Raw genomic sequence first — 17,553 nt, forward strand, 5'->3', positions numbered from 1 at the left:
CCATTTGGGGGTTTGATTTTGAGGATTAGGGTTTTGTTGAGGCTTGATAGGGAAGCAAGTGAAGCAGACGAATCGGAAGAGATTTGAGGGAAGTGGGACGAGAGGGCCTTGATCGAAACAGAAGAGGATGAGTTTGAAATTTGCGAGCCATGAGAGGAAAAATGCTGTAAGTTCAGAGAAGTGAACAGAGGAAAAAAACAGAGGAAGAACAAGAAAGAGAGCACAGACAGGAAGAACAGTGAGCAATCGAAAAACACCAGCTTTGATTCTAGTTGATATGTAGTAACAATAAGATTATCGAGATTATTTCTGAAACCCAAACCTTGATGAAGTTCTTGAATTCGTCCTCCATGTCTCTAGAATCTAGATCTTCTTCTATTTTTTTTTTTCCAATCACCGAGGGTTTGACTTGATGAAGATGTGTATTTTTAAAATAATAAGATTGAATCAAACACTTTCAGAATAGAAAATTGTGGAAACAAGATATGACAGCTACACATGTTGTTAACAGAGTCGGACTATTAATAAACTAGTGTTGCCTCTCTCTGCATCTCTAGATTCATCATTCGTTAGAGAGCTTTTTAGACACATTGTTTGAGGTTTTCGTGTTCTTGTCTACATGACTTTTCTTAAATTCTGCAAGCCATATTATTAGTTTTGTTGCGCTTTAAGAATGCTTCATACTCTACACAACGTGTCTCACACTTCGATATTCGGTTTCTTTCACACATTGAAGAGAAACTAAGTTTAGCCTTTGCATTGAAAAAAAAAACAAAACAAAAAAAGAATCATGGAGAAGTGAATAACTTGCGTTTGGCAAAGTCAATAACTGATAAACATTCACCAATCGCTCTCTCATGAACATTGTTTCTCAGTATTTGAGGGAGGAATAGCCAAACGCCCGTAAGACTCACAAACGTCAACGCTGCAAGACCAGAGACAGCCCGGTGCGGTGGCCTCCACCAGTGTGTTCTCTTCACCGCTATCTCAGTGGCTGTTGCAGCACCGTGCAAGACAAAGAAACAAGTGACTTCCCAAGTTGGAGGCTGACGGATCATGTAAAAGAAGATCAGCTCATGCATCACGCCCGAGACAAAGAACGAGGCCATGACCCCAGCAAACGTAGCCCCGTCGGGATGGAGTAAGTGTTTAAAAAAACGCTGAACGGGGATGTGTACCGTTGAGCGTAGGACGGCTGAAACCATGAGGTTCCATCTGCGGCTCCAGAAGTCCTGTAAAGAGGTGGCTAGGTAGGGCTCATTGAACACTGGCTCGATGTCACAGCCAAGAAGAGTAGATACCACGGCCCCAACAAACACCAAGACAAGTTCCACCTCAAGGTATAAATGGAGACAATAAAGAGCCAAGACAACGAACCGAGGCAAACCATCCCTGTATTCATAGACATGTAACAAGACGCCCAAGGCCAAAAATTTGACAGCCAGGACCCATTTAGGCATAGGTTCATTATTACAACGAAGATTCTTGATCGCATCTGGAGAAGGGGTTTGTCTGATTTTGATGGGCAAACAAGCAAAGCATATGAAACGGGAGAGTTTAGGGGGAAGTGGACAAAAAGGTCCTTGATCAAAGGCAAAGAGAATCAGTCTGAAGTTTGCGAGCCATGAGAGAAACAAAGCTGAAATGGCGCAAAAATGCACACAAGAGAGTAACAGAGGAAGAAGAAGAAACATAATGCACATTGGAAGGATAGAGAGGAGACGAAGAACACCTTTGGAGATTTTAGATGATATGAAATAACAGTAAGATAAAGATATTAACGCATAGATCCATACCTCGATTAAGTTTCTTAAGTTTTCTTCCATTTCTCAGATCTGTTGTTTGCTAATTCTGAGGAAGCACCAGTGTTTGGGCGTGGTCCTGTATTAAAGAATTACAACAATAAATATGGTCTTGAAAGTTTAAACGACAATACAAAGCTGGCTTCCTTTCTCTTTTTAATATTATTGAACAGCCAAAAGGCCCACTAGCTAGACATCGAGTGGTAGAGAAAAGTTCTAGATTTCTTCTCTTCTTCCTACGATTAATTTCAGAGAGTGATACACAAAAGATCTATCAAACTACAAATGTTGCAACTGTACAAGGATAGTTAGTGCTAGTCTAGTCATCAATCCAACCGCCAGATCGACTAATATAAGGGTAATTTGGGTTCGGGCCAGGTGCAAAACCCCTTGGACTCATTTCAAAGTCACTAGGTGGTGGAGGTGGAGGTGGTGGCGGTGGCGGTTGCAGTAGAAAGCCATGAGGATCAAAGGGATTCTGTCCTCTAGGTTGCATTGGAGGCTGAGGTGGGAAAGAGCTCATCCTCTGGTAATTCATCTGATCGAAGTGAGGCGCATAACGTTGTTGCAATAGATATGTATTGTCCATCAGATTTGGAGGAGGAGGAGCTAACATGGGGTCCAAGTGCCCAGCGTATTGCTGTGAATACTCTCTTGGATCAACCCCTCTATTGAGGTCTGAATATCCTCGGAAATCAAACATCTCGCTAGGACCATTTCTCATAGATGGTGCCAATGGTAACTGATCCGGTATGAAAGGAGGATCCGGCATTCTGTAGCCTCCACCTAAACCATACTTAGCAGCAAGACCATCGTCGAAATGGGATAAACCTGCACCATAAGAAGGTTCAAAAGCTTCAAATGGTTTCTGACCCGTATTTGCTGGCGATGGACGGACAGTGTAGATGTCCTCTTTAGAAGATCTTACAGAGCTTGGCCTATTCAGTGTCACTTCAGGTATTCCAATGCCCTGCACTTTACCATCAGGTTCTCTAATATTCTTTCCCAAGTTACTTTTAGTCCTCGTTATCGTAGGCAGAGATACTTCTGCAGACCCGTGAGGTCTTTGAGATGTTGTATTGGAAATTGATGTGCAGACATCATATATATCATCTGGGGAAGACCTAACAGGACTCTGCCTATCAGATGACATTTCGGGAACTTTTACTTTGATGCTCTCCGGTGCTCTTTTCAACTCTCCTCGATCCTCTTCCATGTCATTGCTCTTCAAATCCACATCATTAGAAACCACGGACTTCCCAAGCTTCCTACCAGAGTAGTCTTTGGTCTTTTCCTCCTTTTCCAGCTGACTTCTCCTTGACAAGTGATCTGACTGATGTACCCGTGCTATAGTTTCCCGTGTTTCGATTTTCTCAGAGAGCAAAATGTTATTAACACACTCAGCTACCTCAATTTCATCCTGTTCCATAGGTACATCTTCGTTGTCCAATGTGACAGGACTATCTCTAGGCATAGTAGTACACATGCCAACAAAAGCTCCAAGTGGATGCATAGATGTGTTTGCTTCTTCTTCACCTTTCTTTAAATTTGAGCTCCCCACATCTCTATACAAGTGGCAATGCTTTTCCGCTATTTTCTTGTGCTTGGCTGCAAAGTCGGACCGACTCCAGAGAGAAAGCGGCGGAGGAACATTGTTCCAGTCTTCCAATTGTTTGTCTTCGTCATTGACAGAACCAGGCAGGTAAAATGACTGAAAGGAATAGACAAGAAACAAAACATTAACAGAAATTCAAGAAAGGCTCACTCTCAGAAAGCTAATTAAAAGAGAGGGCAAACCAAAATAAGAGCGAATGATTTACATTTCCAGATAGGAACGTTTTATCCTCCCATATGAGCACATAAGATGACTTCTTTTTATCTAACCTGTTGAGAAAAGTGAGAGATTTAACAAAAGAGGGAGAGAGAGGAGTCGTTATGAAATGGTACAGAGGAGCAGATGAGATAGATGGAAACTGAAACCTTTCAGTTTCGGGAGGAACAATGAGAATGAGAATCTTTGGGCGAAACTCAAGAGCCTTAGCAATAAACTTGTTTGCAAGAGAAGCATTGACTCCAAATGGTGGATTTAGCCCCATAATCTACTCATAATGCCAAAAATATAAATAGTTGGATACAACTCAAACTATTTCAATATCACGGGAGCTAACACAAGGTTCAGACTAAAAGGAAATTTGTATTTTACCAGCTTTGAACCTGGTTCCAACTCATCTTTGCGTACCGTCATCCAATCCTTTCTCTCAAAATTGAAATTACTCTGAAAGTAAGATAAATAATTCGATGAATATTCCTACAAGACTGATGAATAGAACACACTACGATCCAGCATATGTTGTTTCCGTGTCAGTGAGAAGACTTTACAACCTACGACAATAGCAGGCACACAAACACAAGTCATTACCTTCGATTGAATAAGATCATAATTTTTATATAAGCATTTCTTCCCCGTTTCTTCAAGCTTCGTTTTCATCAAACAGCTAAAGTCATTAGCGCCACAACAGAAGTCGACTATCTGTTGGAAGAGATACCAGAAACCAGACATCATTGTTTATGCACAAGAAATTTATCATAATACTAACAATATCATACTTCAGAATTAACAAGTTAACAAAAGTAAACAAAAAATCAAACTCTTAACAGATAACGTTTGTGAGCAAATCTTACCATATCACCATCTTCTGCATACCAATGGAGCCTATCAACAATCTGCATTACAAAGTAATAGGGTGCGATCAGGCATCAAGCTTCAGATACAGGAGCTAGAGTTTGACAGTGTGTAAAAAGCAGGTGGCAGAAAGTGTAAGCCAACAGCATAATAATCCTCACAGAAGACAGATTAAGTAAGCTAATTGAAAAGGTATAAACAGCCTACATTTTTAAGAGTCATTCTTGACAATTATTCTTTCTCACTAGTTGACGAAAGTGTGAACCGAAATCCTTGTTACTTATAGGATGCTTAGACCTTAATCTTATATATGCTTTCAGAGGATATATTACCTGTTGAAGTTTTTCAGGATTAGTAAAATGACGACCAAAGGAGGTATAGCGTGCACCATGGAGAAAAGGAGCAAGATAAACTTTGAGCTTATCCTGAAGCAAAAGAAATAAAGATCTAGAGGATTAGCAAAAAAATATTAGCTGCAAGCAAAGATGAATAAAAAGGATGCAGAAAAAGCTAAGCTTAGGGATCTAGAGGATTAGCAAAAAATATTAGCTGCAAGCAAAGATTAATAAAAAGGATGCAGAAAAAGCTAAGCTTAGGACCTTCCACTTGAGGATTTGTCTCAGAACCTCTGGCTCACAAACTGCTTTTGCATCCTCAATGTTTCCTCCTTCCTCAAGCTTTTTTAGTGCTGTTCTAACAGCCTGAAGAAACAAAATTTAAAATCAGAAATAGAGCTAAGAGAGGCCAAATAGTGATCGGGTTCAGATTTCTATCCCACCTGAACTGAGCCCTCTACCTTCCCCATAGTGATCGTCTTGTCCACAACATTCCTTGTGGAGTTTGCATGCATAGATTGAACTTTGAATTTCTTCAAAATAGTACCCATAGTTATTTCTTCAGAAGCTCTTTTCATTACCGCCAAAAGCCTACATTGGCAAAAGTAGATACGATATAAGAAATTTACTAATAGGTCCTAAACAGATTTTAAAGGGAAACTGGAATTTTAAACAATAAAATACTAACCTCCTTTGAGAGTCGTTGTCCAATGCATGAATTTCACTTCCTGGTTCCTTGGAGGCAATTGAGTCAGTCTTATGGTGCTTGCTATCAACTGGATTCACGCGCCCAGGCTTTACTATGTTAGGTTCCTGAATGTAATTAAACAACCTCTCACCCAGTGAAACCTTGCTTTTACCAACTTCACGTGCCTCTTTCACTCCCAGCTTGTTTTTGCCAGCTTCACGGGACTCTTCCATCATCTTCTGGGATTTCTGTGGAACCACTTTATACTTTATGGATGGATCAACATCCTTTCGTTTTCTCAAATTGTCTGGTACAGATGACACTAATCTTTGCTTCTTTGTTGAGACACCATCTTTTGAAGAAGGAAACGAACTTCTACAGGATTTAACAGAAGCTTTTCCACAAGTATCTTGTAAGACAGGATCCTTAACCTTAGGTCTCTCTCTATCTCGTCCCACATGAGATTCTAGTATTCTTTTTTTTTCTTTCATGACGGCCTTCTTCTCTTCGGTGAAAGGAAACTGTACATGGTCTCTAACTGGTGTCAGGAGATCTTCATCTATCTCATGTTCTCTACGCAAGGGAAATCATTCAAATGAGTCTCTCAAGGTAAGTATACTTATAAATTTACACAGAAAGATACACCATATAAAAAATCTTACTGGCAATATATGAGTACACGGTTGTGCAGGAGTCCATCCCATGCCCTAGTAAATATATCCTCCTCCTCAATATCTTCAAAAGAAATTTCCCTAGAAAACAACAAGACAGTAATTCAAATAGAGTTCTGAGATAGCAATAGAAAATGAACGACAAGTGAATAGAGGTCTACCGCGGCAGGCATTTTCTGTGGTAGGACTTTGGACATCGCCGGCAAACAGAAAATTGCAAGTTAGAGTCTGTCTTAACCTCTCCGTTTTCACAGACACTGCATTTGTGCAATGGGCATGTAAACTCTCCTGCAATGATTTGTCTCTCTAGTGCTTCAGACTCTTCTTTATTTCCTAAACGTAGCCGTCTTGTGACACAACGAGGGTGGTAAAAGTACCCGCAGGTGGCTGACACGCATTGGAAAACCTAAGAACAGGTTTAAAACGCAAAGCTCATCCAAGGTAGTTGACAGTCACCATTATCAACAAAACACGTCTGAACAGAATTCAACATTAGAGATCAATAATTTCATACCTCTGCAGCCCCAGCAGAATTATCAGAAGAGCCAAGGTTCTTGCAAATGAAGCATTGATGTATCTTATGCTCACAGTTTGGGCAAAAGTATTTCTGAATTGCCTGGAAAACAGTCCATAAACAACATTAACATTAACCCCATGCCTACTCAAGAAAACGAAGACGCTCAGAAATATTCAGAACTCATGAGAAAATAATATATGTTACATACTTCCACTTGCATCTTGGTGAAGCCAAGAGAGTCACAAAGTGAATCTTCACCATCTTTTTTGGTAGCATGAAAAGATCTCAGGCAGCTTCCTTCACAACTGCAAAAAGCAGAACACAAGAGTTAAAGATCTGGTTCAGTGAAATAGCAACACACAATATGGAATAAAACAACGGATCTGCAGAAACCTATTAAGGCCTCGATAGCCTTAACCACTGGAATTGCGTTTGCACATTTCACGTTGCTAAAACATTTTCAATTTTCATAAAATATTTTTGTAAATGCCAAAACGCAAATGGAAGCTATGCATGGCCTTATTCTAATAAAGAAAGTAAAAGGAGGAAGACTAATTCTTCCAAAAAAAATTCCAGATAAAACCAAACTACAAGATCGATATCCAGCAAGGAAACATACCACAAAAGCTCGCCACCATTGTCACACATTGCACAAACAGACTCAAAAAAATCATCGTCTTCATCATCCAATTCATCTTCATCGGACGCTACATAAGTGTCGTCATCTACTACTATGAAATCATCCTTTGCATTGTCCTAATGAGTAATAACAAGTTCGTAGCAGAAACTAAGACCGTGTGAAAGTAAAGGGTAAAAAAAAGGGGAAACCACATTAGGAAAAGAGTACTCAAGTGGGATAAAAAAAATCAAACCTCATCAGGTAATCTCCTTTTGGTAGGCTTCTTTGCGAGAAATGCAAGTATAAACTAGTAACACAAGAAAGAAAAAACGCAACAAAATTAGGAGAGAATCAGGGTAAGAAAATGATACAATACAGAAAACATTAAAGCCAGAAAGCGAACTAAACTCTTGAAAACAAATATGGTTGGCATCACAAGCTCTCAAGAAACAGAAGCTACAACATCTCACAGACCAGAAAGTCAGAAAAAAATCTCCATACTAACCTTTGATTCCGCCAAATTGACATCTCTTTTAGTAGCTTCAGAGATTAAGTCAATGTGATCCACCAGATCATTCTGCGATGGCTTCACATCATACGACCTACACAAACAACATCCAAAAACCACAAGAGTTTAAAAACATCCCAGAGGAGAAGAACAAAAGACCTGAAAAAAAAAAAAAAAAAAGCCAAACCAGTCACCTCAAACATCTAGTTAACTTCTCCAAGAGAGATTTCTCAGACGCTTGAGGATTCCTCCTAAGAAACTGAATCGAATACAAAGTAACCAAAACAGTTCTAATCAACTCCGCGTAGCTTTTCCTCGGTTCCTCAAGCTTAACCCAGATATTATCCTTGGTAAGAACAGAAACCTCAGGCCTAAAGTTAGAAAGGTCGAATCTCCAAGCTTTAACAAGCTTATGCAGAGGCAAAAGCCCATCACCAGATCTTCCTCTCAAGTATAAACCTAACGCACTCCCATCAACAACTTTATCCTCCCCGATCCATCGAATTGGTAGACGCGCAAACGAAACAGGCTCTTTATCGTCATCTTCGAAATAGTAATTCGAAGCTGATTGAGGAACAGAGTAGTCTTCCTCTTCATCATCGTCAACGAACGCCATCAATCAATTCCCTAATTCCCCTAAACCTAGAAACGTTTCCAAACAACGAAACGATCAATGCGAAATTCCAAAAATATCACAACTTCTCTCATAAACCCTAACATTTTCGAATTAGGGTTTGTCTTAGGAGAACAAAAGAAACACGAATCGGATATAGAAGGGCTTCAAAAAAACAGAAGAATTGAGATGACGAAAAAGCCCCAAATTTAGAAAATGGAATTGAAGAAGAAGTAAACAAAACGAATTGAATGAATTGATCACGAAGAAGAAGAAGAAGTAAACAAAACCCTTTTGAGAATTCTCGACTCCTGTGAGTGTGATTGATGAAATCAATAAGACAGTATGGTATGGGATCGTCGTTGTCGTCTTCACAATACTTGAGAGAACTCTCTGCTTGAGATTTTTTTTTTTCATCGTTTTATATATTCGCGGCACGTGTACGGACGCCGATGTGTATGACGATAATTTTAGTTTTCTTTTTTTTCAAATAATAATAATAGGGTAAATATCACTTCAGTACAAAATGGTCAAAAGTGTTTACTATAAAATGAAGTCAGGCAAGACTAAAAGTGCCTGGCTCTTGTAGCTCGTATGGTCTGCGAAGGCACTCTAAAGTGCAACGCCTGACGTGTTCGATGCTCGAGTCAGGCGTAAAGAGAGAGTGAGAGAGACATTGAAAGCATCATCATCACCACCTTACAACAACCACAAACACAACATTCAGTCAAAACCATTGGAGGTATTCTAAATATCTCTTTTTTCTTTGTCAACAAATTTTTTTTATGTTTTTCTTTATAAACCAAACAATAAAAAAAAACTGCAAGTCAACAAATATTGAATAAAAACAAGATTGACATTTTTATTAGTGTACTTCACAAATGTTTTCTTTTTTTCTTTTTAAACCTTTAATGTTTCCTTTTTTTTTATATAGAGGTAACAAATATAATTTTATTAATTTTATTAATCACACAGACAGAGAAGGATGTGAAAAATATTACAAAGCAACTCTGTTCCGGCAAAGAGTATTTGTTTCTCTCACTCTCTATTCAATGACTGTTTCCTCTGAGATGGAGGTGATATCAGACATTATGTCTGCGTCATTGTCTTCTTCTATCGTTAAGCTCGATATTTCGCCGTTTAAAGAAGAGACTTCGTCATCTCCCGTGACAGATGGAGCTGGTGAAGCATCATTGCTCGTGCACGTGCTTGTGCATGTCGTTGTCGTGCTATAAGTCGATGATGAATCCGAACTCGAACTTGAACTCTCTGACGATGATGTTTTTTGCTGAAGGCTCCAATACATTATACTTGCCGTTAAGATTAATATCATCTTTTGATTCACCTGCAACACCAAGACATTTTAAAACCAACTCAGATTTCATATTTAATGTATGTTGTGTTGTGTCTGAATAAATTGTCAGCAGAAGATTTAGATTCTATTCTTTTACCTCGATGATATCTTCCGGCAACAAGAAAACCGAGCAACCAAGCTTTCTTGCTACACTGACAATATATGTAGCATTCAGTCTCTTCTCATCTTCTGTAATAGTTTCCATAGCCAAAAAAAAGTACGGTTAAGTTAACTGCGGTTTAAGCAGAGGGTAGATAGAGAAAGAGGTTCTAAGTAATGGACCTGATTCACCCTTGGTGACAAGATTCCAGTTAACAACTCTTGGCTCAACTGCCCATAGAAGGTCGAGGAAGAATAATCCACTTGATAGAGTCTTATCCTATTTGAAGTTTAGCAATACAGATTTGATTCAACATAAGCTTTTTTGCAGTTGATATTGTTTTGAGTTTTGATGGAAAGTATAAGATGGAACCTTGAAGCTTTCGATCTGCGATTTTCGTCCCATGATTTTGACTTTCCTGTTTGCCCAGCTCAGGATTTCTGAGTCGGTCATGTCTTTTCCTCGTGTTCGAGATCTCAAATTTTTGAGAAGTTGAAGCATATGGGTTCTCATCAACTGCCATAAGAAGCCTGAGACATATATATACACACACCTCCAGTGTTATACAATTTCTTAGAGTAAGACTGCAAAGCATCTTATCAAAATAAACAAATTGTAGTTAGCTAATTACCGAGGATAAGCTTCTTATTTCCTTGAACTATGTCATTTCCAGCTACATTTACAAGCGAGAATCTCTTCTCTTTCCCAATCTTGACGACTTGATTGCAATTCTCTACTTTTCTAAACGGCATTTTAATTGGTGGTTTTGAAGCATGCTTCCAGTTAACTGATCCTGGATAGACCTTGTCGACAACTTCCAGAAGAATCCATCTGCATCAGCAATATTTAAGTATTAAAGAACTTATGATATGTTTCAGGACCAAAAAGCTTATAAAACTATCTTTCATACCAAATGCTTACCCGTTTCTAACATCTTCAAACACATTATTGACGTAACTCTCAATCCCAAGGCTGTTAATCCATAAGCGGTAACATCTTTCATCTCTACAACTCTGTAAATCCTCAGTCATCATCTCCGCAAAGGAGAACCTACCATCAGTGCTAAGGCCATTCCTGCAGGCACAGAGAAGCTAGTGTGTAAGTACCAGTGCATAAGAGAATAATCTTATCTTTAATGATCTTTACCGACCTTTCGTGAAATATCTGTGCCACAAATGCTAGATTCAAATACGAAGACCCCTCAACTATCTCCTCTGCAGTCAAATACCGTTTGCAGTTCATTCTCTCTGCATGTTCGAGGACCATGTTTGCCCTTTCAAGATCATTCTCTGCATTTAGAGTAGCTGGATCGCAGTGCTCTGGTGCGAGAACATTGAGCAGGTAAGCATAGGCCTGTGCGTCCTGCATATTCAAACCAACAAGATTAAGAAAAAATATCAAACATTATCATAGCTTATGGTGGTGAGCTTTTGGTTTTCCCATTCAAACTGATATTTGCTTATGTGTTGGAGAAGATTACGTGTTAATTATCTAGAATGAAGCTTTTGAAGGGACAGAAAGGAGAGTAGTTCCAAGAACTGATACTTAGAAAGACAAATACCTTCAGATCCGAAGAAAAATTTCCAACAGTTTTTTTGTAACCACCTTTCTTGAGATGGAAGTTCATCCATTTGAGTAAGACTTTCTCAGGGGGTAATCTCAGAAATTCTTCTATATCCTGCAACAGACATAAAATCGTCAACCATTATTTACGACATGCTTATTGCTGGTCAGAAATTCACAAAGAGATTAGCAGGTCATTACATCGTTGTCTTCCACCAACTCAACAAGTTGAGGCATCTTCTTCAAACTAAGATCAGCGAGCAGTTGAATCTGCAGTTTCCAACATTAGTTAGTAAATAATCAAAGCATAAACAAAAAGGAAGATGCATACAGCAAACAAGTGTGGACCTTTATGAGTTGTGAGATCAATCCAAGCACCAAATGAGGCTGCAAAAACAATAAAACCTCTGTGGTCAGGGATCATAGATTTTCATCTCCAATATATTATGATTTACTGAAAACTAAGCAAGCAAAGCAAAACATACTCGTCCTTCAGCCAGGTCCTGAGTTCCAATATTAACGACACTGCAGCCAACAGCTTTCGCAGAGTTGAGACAAAGCGTGTGATTCTCATTTCTCTCCCATGGGTTAAGTACCCTTTTCGTGTTGATCGCTCGTTCATCTATTGTTCCAGGAACTGCTATGTTTATAAGCTTACTGTACCAAAAAGGAAAAAGGGAGAGAACAAGTCAAACCCCCAGAAACCAAATGTACTAATGTTGAGATAAAGATCCAAAGCACAAATTTGCAGATTACCATAGAAGTACGCCATCTTTCACAAGTTCATACAAATCATTCGAATCCGGATCTAAAGGAAGAAACTGCATCAAAAACGGATCATCTCCTAGATATCTGTTAATATGATGAACAAAAGAACCCTTCTCTGACTGGTTGATGGTATGAAGAGTCGTTGTGCCAGCTTTAAGAAATGTAGATGAGTGCTTATGACCACCAGATTTATCAGCAGCTTTATCTCTCAAGTTTAGATATATCTGCTCACATTTTGTTGTATCAATCCAAGAAAACACATCACACATCCATCAAAGAGATACACAGAGAGAAACAAAAACACAACAGAGAAAAATCAAACAGACCTTGAGAAACGATTCGAAATCAAGATCATCGGTTTCATAATCAGAACCCAAATCTGGCAAGAGTTCTCTGATTTCTTTCTCCTTAAAAGCTGAACTAAGTGACTTCACCTTGACCAATACAGACGGAAGATCCTCTAATGTAACCTTACCATTCTGATTCTTCAACGAACCAAACTAAAAAACACACACACACAAACCCATATATCCCGGTCAAAACAAAGCTCCTCTTAGATTGCATCTATGGAAGTTCAAAACAATGAGAAAAAAAAAAGAGATAAACTTTATTAACCTTGGAATTAAGACTCCGAAGCTCGACTTGTGTAAGCTGACTTTGTAACCATGGATCCGAAACAATAACACCCACAAAACCAGACATCTCCCCCGTAACAATTCACGGGGGAAGACAAAAAAAACAAATCTCTTCAAAAAATGTCAAATGTAGAACCTGCAAAAGGAGAAATCAATGTAAGCTTCAGAAAAGAAAAAGAAAAATCAAAACTTTGAGATGAAACGAAGAAGAAAAAAACCAATTTTTATCGATCCAAAGGTTAATAATACTTAAAATAGCAAATGTTAGCTAAAAACATTACAGCAAGATTCAAAAGTTGGATAATTTAACAGAGTTTTACAGATAGCTTAGGAATACAGAAAAAAAACGTGACTTTCGATTCGATAACACAAAATTCCAGAAATCTAGGAGAATAAACAAACCCCCAATGTTATATCGAAAATGAGATTCTCTGTTTCGAAAAATCAAATCCAAAGTTCTGCTTTTTTTCTTTCTTATCGATGCAATGTTGGCTTTTTCGTCCAGGAAACTAGGGAAAGCAAGAATCAAACCGCAACAATGTGAACAAAAGAAGAAGAGAGATAGGATCGTTATTTGCTTCGTGTGAGAGCAAAGCGATGAAGAGGAGAGAGAGAGAAGGAGGAGGAGGAGGAAAACGAGTTTTATTATGGTTGTGAAAATTGAATGTTCCGTCAGAAGAATCGCGAGTAGGGTTTAATTATTAAATTAATTTTATATATATATATACTCGCTGTCTGATGACGACATGTGGAACAAACGGGGTGGACCTCACGGTTTAAAAACGAACGACTTGTGTAGTTGTCGTTTCTATATGTGGAAGAAGAAGACTATTAACAATTTTTTCTCTATATTCACTTGGTTACATTTTTGCATAAATTACTAACCATACTATTAGGTAAGCTTGAATGATTTAGGGAAGATATCAATATTAACATTTTTGAAGTAATAAATATGTACTTTAAGTTTTAATTATTTAATTTTTTTTTACAATATTAAGCCCTAAAACAATTTCATAAATAATATTGTAGAGAAAATCAAATACTAAACTTTTTTAAATTGACCAACATTTGTTACATTTATTGCCACAAAATCTTAACAACATCTATGCATTCTGATTTTTCTAAAAAAAACTCTACCCATTAAAGTTTTAACTCATTAAATCTCTAAAACTATTTTTATAGATGATAGAATCTCTCAAATTTAAATGATATACAACAGATTTTCCATAACAAAAGTTTACAATATCCATAATTACGTTAACATTAATAAATTTCCTAAACCGAAAATCCAATTATAAAATATCACATTAAATATGTTGAAAACCCCAATATAATTTGGTTTATTTTTTATTTTTTGCGAAATTACCAAAAAATGAAAACTCTATTAATTATCATAAACTATATATATTGACATGGAAAAATTATAAACTATATAAGTATGCTAATTTGGTAAAAAAAATTAACATAATTAAACTTGATAAAAAACTTCTTTTGATTATTTTTTTTACGCAAAAATTTATTTTGATTTTGGTGAGACGGGTTGGCATTAGTCCTATATAGGGGTTAAGTGGAATTGTTTTTTTTTTAAAACACTTTTAGATGTGTACCAGGAGATAAATATATTACTAAACTATAAATATACCATACGGGTTAAAACCTTGAAAACACTATAAATACCTGTAAAATTTTAAATTTTTTAAATTAATAAAATAATAATAAAATACAATATAATTTTTAAAATTTTAAAATTAAAATATTGTCTCGTGGTATACCGCGGATTAAATCCTAGTATGATTATATATATTCTCAAGTGATCAAAAACATTTATGGGGAAAAAAAATTTAGTTGCTTATTTTTAGGAAGATTAGATTTTATGATGGAAACAAAGATCTTCTCCACCGACTTTTTTTTTGTTTTTTTATATTTTGCATTTGTTTTTTTAATTTACAAACCCATGTGTGGTACGCACGACGGGCTACTAATTATATAAATTTATGTGATATTAAATTATCTTTTTTGTAGATTTTGGTTTAACCGGTCACGCAAATACATTTTTCAATACAAATGAAAATGGTAACATTTGGTCGACGATATAGTTCGAAAGAAAAAGTAGAAATTAGAAAATCTTGATTCTTGACCATATAATTCTAGTTTACCTATCGTTTAATTAAGATGTTTATTTTGATGTTTTCTTCATATTCATTATTGAAATATAGTAAATCTTATCCTTGCAGGCTTCCGGATATAAATTCCCACTATATTAAGTATTACAAAATAAGAATAATTCAATCCTTAAAATAAAAATAAAAGAGAGCACAACAATCACATTAAATCGACAAATTAGTTGTGTATTCATAGTTTTCCCATTAATAAAAAAAATCATGAATTGATGTCATCAATAATTATGAAATGCATGTCTGTGCTAATGATCCATCTAATTAAAAGATCAAAAAGGACAAAACAAACGGCGCCACATTGGTCACCGCCCAGAAACTATGGCATACAATGCAACTGTCTCTTTTTTTTCACACATTTGTCCCTTTGTTCACACATATCAACTCAAAACACTCCTGAATTACATCACCCATACTTATCTCTTTACGTTACGCTCTTAATTACTTACTACCTTTCAGTTAGCCATTTTTAAGCTCGTACGTTATCATATATATTTAAAGAGATGCCACAAGTATAGGCTAGGGTACGATCTATCGAGAATGGGTAAGAACAATACCAAAACCCTTATGCAATTTGCAGCTTTTGCAATGGTTTTAACCGTTGCAACAATGGTGAAAGAAGCTACAAGCATGTCCATTTGTAACATGGACACAAACGATATGCAGAAATGTCGTCCAGCCATCACTGGAAACAATCCGCCGCCTCCTCTCGACGAGTGCTGCGTAGTGGTTCGAGCCGCTAACCTAGGATGCCTCTGCAGATTCAAGTTTTATCTCCCGATCTTAGGAATTGACCCATCTAAAGTCGCGGCTCTTGTAGCTAAATGTGGCGTTACAACAATTCCTCGTGGTTGCCAAGGTATTTTGATGGGATTTATTGAATTTTGTAGTAAGATCTTGAAAGCAAAGAAAGTGTGTAACGTTTTGTATTCGCGCAGCTTGAAGAACTGAGCCGAAACAGGTCTCTATGGTGCTAATTGTAGACTTCGCTGGATCTTGTCTTGCATCTGAATTCAAATTTACAATGGTTTTTTTTGGGTCAAGTGATTTTACAATGTTGTTTTAGTATTCTGTTTCAAATAATCACAAACTAATAGTGATTTTAGATTTACCTTGTAAGAACCGTGTTTTATACGTTAATGAAAACGGAATAATATTATCATAGTATCCAAAACCTAACTCACCATCACGCCTTTCCTTATGGAGAACCAAACTTAAAAAAAAAAAAAAAAAAAAAACTAAGAACTGTCCAACTTGTCATGATTATGAATCATAATAATCTGATTGTTAACTCGTTGTGGTTAATTAGTAGTTGATATACAGTGTTACGCAAGCTTTCTTTTAACTTTGGCAAAGTTCATTGGTTGAAGTAGACTCGAGCAACTCTGTTTCTGGTGTTGTGAGATTTGCTTAACATGACAAGAAGACATGATTAGACAGTCTTTTGATATTTACACAGAAAAAAAAAAAAACTAAATGACTTGACAAGGACAAAACAAGATAAAACGAACTAAAGCCACTAGTCACGAAATAAGGAGCAAGTCCTGTATTTCAGCAGCCGCACTAACGACGACTTGTGCCAAAAAAGACCAGTGAGTCTACGCCTTTGCTAGCTCCCACTTATCATTAACATTGCTATATAGTAAGCTCATTACACTGAAGAGTTTCACAAATCACAGAGTGAAAATAACAAAAACAAAAGAGAGAATGGGTAAGAACAACACCAGAATCCACATGCAATTTGCAATTCTCGCGATAGTTTTAACCACTGCAATAATGGTGAAAGAAGCTACAAGCATTTCCATTTGCAACATCAGTACAAACAACTTGAATAAATGCCGTCCAGCCGTCACTGGAAACAACCCTCCACCTCCGGAACCCGACTGCTGCGCAGTGGCAAAAACGGCTAATCTACGATGCCTTTGTTCGTACAAGGCTTTTCTCCGCAGATACGGGATGGAACCATCTAATATCAGGCCTCTTCTAGCCAAGTGTGGTATAAGTCCTCCCTCCTGTTTGTAAGGTAAGATATCAAAGTAACCGTTGGAGTTTGCTGTTTTTTCTGTAAAGAGAGAATAATCTTACCTTTGTTTTGATGTTTGTTCCTTTTGTAACATGCAGCTTGAAAAACTGAGCTGAAGACAGGCCGGTCTACTTCAGACTTTGTCTTGCCCTGAAGTCTCTCAAGCTATATAATATGTCTTGTGCGGTTCTGATTCGAATAAATTATCCACGTTGCAATGATTTTTCAATCACCTTGTCTATTACTTAGATGAACCATGTTCTATACACATATTATGAAAATAATAAAGCAATGTTTTTCTTTTTAGTGTGAAATCTTTATGTTCTACTTTAGTTTCTTGATTATGATCTTAAAAAATTGACTCCTTTTTTTTTGTTTTGAGCAAAGAAAACAATACGTTGACTCCTTTATGCCTCTTTCCTGCAAAGAACCAAATAATAATTATTCATTTTTAATATATGAAAGGAGAAAGAGAGACCAAAAAAAAAAAAAAAAAAAAA

General features: G+C 37.1%; 5 protein-coding genes across 7 annotated transcripts in view; 2 read left to right on the top strand and 3 right to left on the bottom strand.

Moving 5' to 3' along the window:
* The window catches only part of LOC104726083 (protein ENHANCED DOWNY MILDEW 2), a 14,591-nt gene extending 5,751 nt beyond the window's left edge, over window positions 1–8,840 (bottom strand). The window contains exons 1-19 of one of the 3 annotated variants that reach the window (XM_010444861.2): window positions 8,727–8,830; window positions 8,018–8,465; window positions 7,821–7,917; window positions 7,569–7,622; window positions 7,316–7,452; window positions 6,905–7,001; window positions 6,694–6,795; window positions 6,341–6,585; window positions 6,171–6,260; window positions 5,509–6,081; window positions 5,264–5,411; window positions 5,085–5,186; window positions 4,818–4,910; window positions 4,485–4,526; window positions 4,222–4,332; window positions 4,006–4,077; window positions 3,783–3,901; window positions 3,623–3,686; window positions 1,932–3,513 (exon numbers count right to left, since the gene is read on the bottom strand). In XM_010444861.2, the coding sequence (XP_010443163.1) occupies window positions 2,122–3,513; window positions 3,623–3,686; window positions 3,783–3,901; window positions 4,006–4,077; window positions 4,222–4,332; window positions 4,485–4,526; window positions 4,818–4,910; window positions 5,085–5,186; window positions 5,264–5,411; window positions 5,509–6,081; window positions 6,171–6,260; window positions 6,341–6,585; window positions 6,694–6,795; window positions 6,905–7,001; window positions 7,316–7,452; window positions 7,569–7,622; window positions 7,821–7,917; window positions 8,018–8,439 (3,960 nt within the window). In that variant the 5' untranslated portion in view covers window positions 8,440–8,465; window positions 8,727–8,830 and the 3' untranslated portion in view covers window positions 1,932–2,121. Of the gene's footprint in view, window positions 1–1,931; window positions 3,514–3,622; window positions 3,687–3,782; window positions 3,902–4,005; window positions 4,078–4,221; window positions 4,333–4,484; window positions 4,527–4,817; window positions 4,911–5,084; window positions 5,187–5,263; window positions 5,412–5,508; window positions 6,082–6,170; window positions 6,261–6,340; window positions 6,586–6,693; window positions 6,796–6,904; window positions 7,002–7,315; window positions 7,453–7,568; window positions 7,623–7,820; window positions 7,918–8,017 lie in introns of those variants that run through there. The other 2 variants (XM_010444859.2, XM_010444858.2) reach the window with 2 other exon arrangements.
* On the bottom strand, window positions 621–1,860 carry LOC104726084 (probable long-chain-alcohol O-fatty-acyltransferase 1). Its single transcript, XM_010444862.1, has one exon. The coding sequence runs from the start codon at window positions 1,824–1,826 to the stop codon at window positions 789–791; it is 1,038 nt and encodes a 345-aa protein (XP_010443164.1). The 5' UTR covers window positions 1,827–1,860; the 3' UTR covers window positions 621–788.
* Window positions 9,343–13,531, bottom strand: LOC104726086 (fimbrin-3-like). Its single transcript, XM_010444864.2, has 15 exons — window positions 13,259–13,531; window positions 12,837–12,992; window positions 12,548–12,721; window positions 12,210–12,445; window positions 11,939–12,110; window positions 11,802–11,840; window positions 11,655–11,723; window positions 11,452–11,568; window positions 11,041–11,252; window positions 10,812–10,964; window positions 10,522–10,721; window positions 10,263–10,420; window positions 10,073–10,169; window positions 9,888–9,979; window positions 9,343–9,781 (listed from the first exon to the last, which is right to left on the bottom strand). The coding sequence occupies exons 2-15, from the start codon at window positions 12,921–12,923 to the stop codon at window positions 9,482–9,484; spliced, it is 2,106 nt and encodes a 701-aa protein (XP_010443166.1). The 5' UTR covers window positions 12,924–12,992; window positions 13,259–13,531; the 3' UTR covers window positions 9,343–9,481.
* Window positions 15,456–16,197, top strand: LOC104726087 (putative lipid-transfer protein DIR1). The gene is made up of 2 exons (XM_010444865.2): window positions 15,456–15,889; window positions 15,969–16,197. Exons 1-2 carry the CDS (start codon window positions 15,571–15,573, stop codon window positions 15,971–15,973), a joined length of 324 nt encoding a protein of 107 aa, XP_010443167.1. The 5' UTR covers window positions 15,456–15,570; the 3' UTR covers window positions 15,974–16,197.
* Window positions 16,681–17,367, top strand: LOC104726088 (putative lipid-transfer protein DIR1). The gene is made up of 2 exons (XM_010444866.2): window positions 16,681–17,053; window positions 17,152–17,367. The coding sequence occupies exon 1, from the start codon at window positions 16,738–16,740 to the stop codon at window positions 17,050–17,052; it is 315 nt and encodes a 104-aa protein (XP_010443168.1). The 5' UTR covers window positions 16,681–16,737; the 3' UTR covers window position 17,053; window positions 17,152–17,367.

Source organism: Camelina sativa, chromosome 11 (genome assembly GCF_000633955.1).
Source record: "Camelina sativa cultivar DH55 chromosome 11, Cs, whole genome shotgun sequence".
In the NCBI taxonomy this organism is placed as follows: Eukaryota; Viridiplantae; Streptophyta; class Magnoliopsida; order Brassicales; family Brassicaceae; genus Camelina; species Camelina sativa.